The sequence below is a fragment of the Mobula birostris genome, chromosome 3 (genome assembly GCF_030028105.1).
Source record: "Mobula birostris isolate sMobBir1 chromosome 3, sMobBir1.hap1, whole genome shotgun sequence".
Classification (NCBI taxonomy): Eukaryota; Metazoa; Chordata; class Chondrichthyes; order Myliobatiformes; family Myliobatidae; genus Mobula; species Mobula birostris.
The window spans coordinates 88,350,335-88,356,334 of record NC_092372.1 but is presented as its reverse complement, the minus strand read 5'-3'; the positions used below and the strand labels follow the sequence as shown (position 1 = coordinate 88,356,334).

Below are 6,000 nucleotides of genomic sequence, written 5' to 3'. Positions count from 1 at the left end.
TTACTGTCTTTTATTACAGCTTGAAAGCTGGCATGGCGCAACTTAAGGCTGAGACAAATTTGTGGGGGCACCTAAATTTTAGAAGAGCATTCACAGTTCCTTGCAAAAGACTTAGAGACAAATGATTTGATGAGGTCTGTTCTGATGGCCTCGAATGAACCTCTAACCTAGAATGAAGAACTTTGTAATTTCTTTGTGAGACTTCATCTGGAGTATTAGGAGGAGGTTAACACTTAAGAAATATTTCTGCAAAGTTTTACCAGAGCTATACCGTGAATGAGTAGTTTGTTATATGTGGGAAGTTTATACAGGCTGGGCTTTATTATGCTAGGTTTTGGATGAGTGAGGGGGAAATTGATTTGAAAGATATAAGATTCTGAGAGTTCTTGAAAAATTAATGTGGAGAAGATCATCCTTCTTGTGGGAGAATTATGGTCACTGTTTAAACATAAGAGCTTGCACATTTATGATGGAGAGGAGGTGATTTTTTGTTTCTCTCAGTGGGTCCAGTGCCTTAGGTATTCTTTTGCTCAGAGGGCAATGGAGGCTGTAAGGCAAAGGTTAATAGATACTTGATAATAGAGAGGGTTAAAGGTTACTACTAGTAAATGAGAATGAGAGCTTACTATCAGATCAGCCATCATCTCATTGAATGGTAGAGCACAACTGAGGGGCCGATTGGCCCATACTTGCTCTGCATTCTAATGATGTTTGTGCGTAGCTAATGATTGGAAGTGATAGAGGAGCAAAGTTCTATTTCCAACAGCAGATTGTGTCACAATTAAATATGTCAACAGTCTGCTCTTTGTTGTAATATGCTCTTAAATCAATGACCTTTGTTAAAAAGCAAGACAACGGTTAGTTAACAGGTTCTGACCTTTCGTGACAGCTGTGCCCACTCAATTATGTTCAATTCTGGGATTTCAATTATGTTCATTGCTTAAATTAAGAATTGTTTATCACAAGCTACAAAGTTTGTGAATCAAGCACATGTACTCGAAAAGATCAATTACCCGTAAACTGATTGCTGATATATGTGATGAGAGATCCAGCCTTTCACTGGGGTGTGGTTTGGTGAATGATTCCTGTCTGTATGCTGGCTGCAGTATCTCTGATCTTACCAAAGTCAAATAGGGAAAAAAAGGTAAATAGATTTGCAGCCTGCATTTTTAAAAAAGGATTTCTCAGGAGAGAAAAGAAAATAAGTCATAGGTTCCTCTGTTTTGGAGAGGCATAGTCAGAAGCGAAAGAAGTTCTAAAAAACTGAGAGAATTAACAAATATCATTTGAGCTACTATAAATTTGTGACAACTAATTATATCAAGACTGATTTATCCCAGGGAGTGGTAAAATGTTTATGTCATTAATTATAATAATAAAACAGCTTAAGAGCCTGTTTGATTGGCCCATCCTTTGCTCAGTGATTGGCCTACCCTAAATTATGTTTACACATAGTTATAGGTGGAGATTGAGAAGTGTATATCATTGAAAATAATTGGGAAGGAGTTCTGCTTTCAGCATTAATCACAAAGTAGAAGTAGAGATCGCAGTTGAAAATGTTTTTTCTGGGAGACCTGCATCTTAGCCATAAAGGTCACTTAAGACATTATTCAACAATGCACGGTAAGTGGGTTTTCATCCAAATTCCATTCAATTAGTTTGTTAATGCTGTTCATTCACAAGTTTCTTCTTTGGCTAATGATCTGAGAGCCTATTGTATAATTCTGGAGTAGGGCGGGGTGGAATAACTTTGCAATGATATGTGCATATGCTGTTGACCTTAGGTTTTGTGTCAGGCAGACATTACAAGATTCTGAAAACCCACACCTCCAAGTTTAACAACAGCTTCTTCCCCACTACTATCAGGTTTTAGAAACAACTTGAAAAGCCGTAATGCTATTTCTCTCAATTTACACTGATGTTGTTATGGTTATTTTGTTGTATAGTTGTATATACTTTAAGTTAATTTAGGTAATGTACTTTAATTGTGTTTGTGATGTACTGTGGTGCTGTTGCACAAAGCTAATTTTCATGGTATTTATACCCTGGGTATGTATGCTCATAACACTAAACTGTAGCTTCAAATTTAAAACCCTTTGCTTATACAATTTCCTGCTGGATTTATCCTTCTGCTTGTTTATTAGCTTCTTGATGGATGAGCGTTTCTTTAAAAACTTTTTTTTTTCATGGCCTGGCTGTGTAGCCTGTGTCAAACAGCAATTTAGCTCAATACTTTGGTGCCTTTACTTGTGTATGCCAGTGGGGTGTTCCTGTATTGAGTGGGGTAGACTGCCTGTCTGTCTGTATCTTGTTTTATAGCGGTTGGCATCCAGCTTAATGGTGCATTACCGCCACCCTCTGCTCCAGAATGTGCACTAGACATACATTCTAAATCCCTTCACCCAATCTCTCTCTCACACACACACACACACACACACACACACACACACACTTCACCCTCCCATCTTTGACCATCCTAATATCCTATTCCTGTTTATTCGTCATATTCTATAAAAAACCCCTGTACCCCTTAAAAACGCTAAAAATACCCGGACTTATGCTCTCTCACCCATGCCCAGCAACCCTTTTAATGTGAATTCCTGCATCCCCAACTCCCTTAATTTATTTCTCATCATCTCTCTCTGTATCCCATACTTCCTGCAACGCAAAACTACATGTTCTACTGACTCCTCTTCCTGACATTCCTCACACAATCCTGTCTGGTGTTTCCCTATCATTTTCAATGTTTTGTTTAATGCACAATGCCCCAGCCTTAACCTAGTCCACACAATTTCCTCTCTTCTGTTTCCATTACCTACCCTAGTAACTGCAACACTCTTTTGTATTTGATATAAATGCCTCCCTTTCCCCTCCCTGTCCCATCTTTCTTGCCACATTCAGTTGACTTTTTCCCAGATTACACACTTAACCTCTGCTTTACTGATACTAATGTGCATTTCCACATTTTCTTTCTTTAACGTCCTCTTTGCCAACTCATCCACCCTCTCATTCCCCTTCACCCATACATGTGCTGGAACCCATAGAAATTTTACCTGACCTCCCTGATTTGCAATTCTTGTAACTAACTGAAGGACTTCATAAAGTACATCTTGCCGACTGTTTGTGTGAAAAGACCTTAAACTTGCTAGAACTGAGGATGAATCTGAACATATCAATGCTTTGGCTTGTCTGGCTTCCTGCACCCATTGCAACGCAACCAACACTGCCAGCATCTCCACTGTAAACACCCCTAACTTATTAGATGTTCTTCTGCTGATTCCAATTTCTTTTGCTGGTATTACCACCCCAAACCCTGTCACTCCTGTTACAGGTTCCTTCGCACCATCGGTATAAATGTGAGTATAATCACTATACTTTTCCATCACATGACAGTTAAATGCATTTACCAAATCTGTTTTATATCTTTCTTTCCTTTTTACCTCTAACAAATACCTGAATGGGCCCAATGGCTTAATTCTGCTCCTATGTCTTTTTGTCTTATGGTAACATTTCCGATGGCAGCTTGTAAGCCAACTGTGCTTATGCGTTTGAGTGAAAGGAAAGAACACTTAGCATACCAAAGGCGTCATACTATTGCAAGTCTATTTGGATATCGAGTGCTACTTTTGGATCAATGGCAGCCGATTAACACAGAGTAAACAGTCACACCACACTAGACTTTCTCCCTGTTTTAAAAATATTTCATTGAGTTACATAATTTGATTTATAAACACAATAACCTCTGCAGATGCTGGAAATCCAAAGCAACACACACAAAATGCTGGAAGGACTGAGCACATCAGGTAGCATCTATGGAAATGAATAAGCAGTTGACGTTTTGGGCTGAGACCCTTCTTCAGGATTGAGGAGAAAGGGGGAAGATGCCAGAATAAAAAGGTGGGGGGAGGGGAAGGAGGCTAGCTGGAAGGTGATAGGTGAAGCCAGATGAGTGAGAAAGGTCAAGGCTGGAGATGAAGGAATCTGATAGACCATCAGATATAGGAGCAGAATTGGGCCATTTGACTCATCAAATCTACTCTATCATTTCATCATGCCTGATCAAACTTTCAACCCCAATCTCCTTTCTTCCTTCTCCCTGGATTCCTTCAAACCCTGACCAATCAAGAATCTATCAAACTCTGCCTTAAACATACATAATGACTTGGCCTCCACAGCTGCCTGTGGCAAAGAATTCCACAGGTTCCCCACTCTCTGGCTAAAGAAATTCCTCCTAAAGGACGCCGCTCTATTCTGAGGCTGTGTTCTCTGGTCATAGATACTCTCACCATGGGAAACATCCTCTCCACATCCACTCTATCAAGGCCTTTCACCATTCCATAGGTTTCAATGAGGTCACCCCTCATTCTTCTGAATGGCAGTGAATACAGGCCCAGAGAATACACTCTTCATAAGACAAGCCATTCAATTCTGGAATCATTTTTGTGAACCTCCTTTGAACCCTCTCCAGTTTCAGCACATCCTTTCTAAGCTTTTTTTTTGCGTGCCATACTCTGCCAGAGCCTCAGCGACCATTTTTTTCAAGTGGTTCTCTTGGAGGAAAGATCCTGTGAGTGGTCCCCCGCGTCCTTCTCACAGCACAGTTTTTTTTTACGAGGCTGAGTTCTGAGCTCAGTACTCAACCCGGCACGGATGGAAGGCGTGCCCGGGAGCGGCCCGACTGGATGTCACTGCACCACCAGCCGGACTCCGGAGCGAAGGATCCCGAGCTCTAAGATAAGGGGCCCAACCTGATCATAATACTCCAAGTGATGTCTCACTAGTGCTTCATAAAGTCCCAACATTACATCCTTCCTTTTATATTCCAGTCCTCTTGAAATGAATGCTAACACTGTATTTGCCTGCCTCATCACACATTCAACCTGCAAGTTAACCTTTGGGGAATTCTGCATGAGGACTCCCAAGTCCTTTTGCAGCTCAGGATTTCATATTTTCTCTCCATTTAGAAAATAGTTAACCCTTTCATTTCTTCTACCAAAGTGCATGACCAAACACTTCCCGATACTGTATTCCATCTGTCACTTCTTCGCCTATTCTCCTAATCCAAGTCCTTCTGTAGCCTCTCTACTTCCTCAAAACTTTCTGTTTCTCTACCTATCTTCATATCATCTGCAAACTTTGCAATAAAGCCATCAATTCCTTCATCCAAATTGTTGACATATGATATAAAAATAATCGGTCCCAACATTGACCCTGTGGAACACCACTAGTCACTGGCAGCCAGCTAGAAAAGGCTCCCTTTATGCTCACTCTTTGTCTCCTGCCAATCAGCCACAGCTTTATCCATGCAGAATCTTTATTGTAATACCATGGACTCGTACCTGGTTAAGCATCCTCGTATGGCTCCTTGTCAAAGTCCTTCTGAAAATCCAAGTACACAACATCAACCGATTCTCCTTTGTCTATCCTGCTTGTTATTTCTTCAAAGAATTCCAACAGATTTGTCAGGCAAGATTTTCTCTTGAGGAAACCATGCTAAATACAGCCTATTTTATCATGTGCCTCCAAGTACCTTAAGACCTCATTCTTAAGGATTGATACCAACGTCTTACCAGCCACTGAGGTCAGACTAACTGGCCTATCTTCCTTTCTTCTGCCTCTCCCTTCTTGAAGAGTGGAGTGACATTTGCAATTTTCCAGTCCTCCGGAACCATTCCAGAATCTAGTGATTCTTGCCTCCATGATCTCTTCAGCCACCTCTGCATATTGAAGTCCCCCATGACTGGTGAACCATTGCCTTTTTGGCATGCATTTTCTATCTCCTGTTCTAATTTGTAGGCCACATGGTTACTACCGTTGGCGGGGGGGAAGGGGGGGGTTTCTGTATACAATTCCACCAGGATCTCTTTACCCTTGCAGTTCCTTAGCTCTAGCCACAATGATTCAACTCCTTCTGACCCACCCTGTGTCACTTCTTTCTAATGATTTGATTTCATTTTTTAACAATGGAGCAATGCCACCCCCTCTGCGTCCTGCCTGTTC

The 6,000-nt window shown here is 41.0% G+C and overlaps 1 protein-coding gene across 1 annotated transcript in view; it reads left to right on the top strand.

Annotated features, from left to right (window-relative positions):
- Positions 1 to 1,513: 1,513 nt before the first annotated feature.
- LOC140194637 (ADP-ribosyl cyclase/cyclic ADP-ribose hydrolase 1-like) overlaps positions 1,514 to 6,000 on the top strand; it is a 28,497-nt gene continuing 24,010 nt past the window's right edge. The window contains exon 1 of the mRNA XM_072251884.1: positions 1,514 to 1,623. Coding sequence (XP_072107985.1) covers positions 1,557 to 1,623 — 67 coding nt within the window. The 5' untranslated portion in view covers positions 1,514 to 1,556. The remainder of the gene's footprint in view (positions 1,624 to 6,000) is intronic.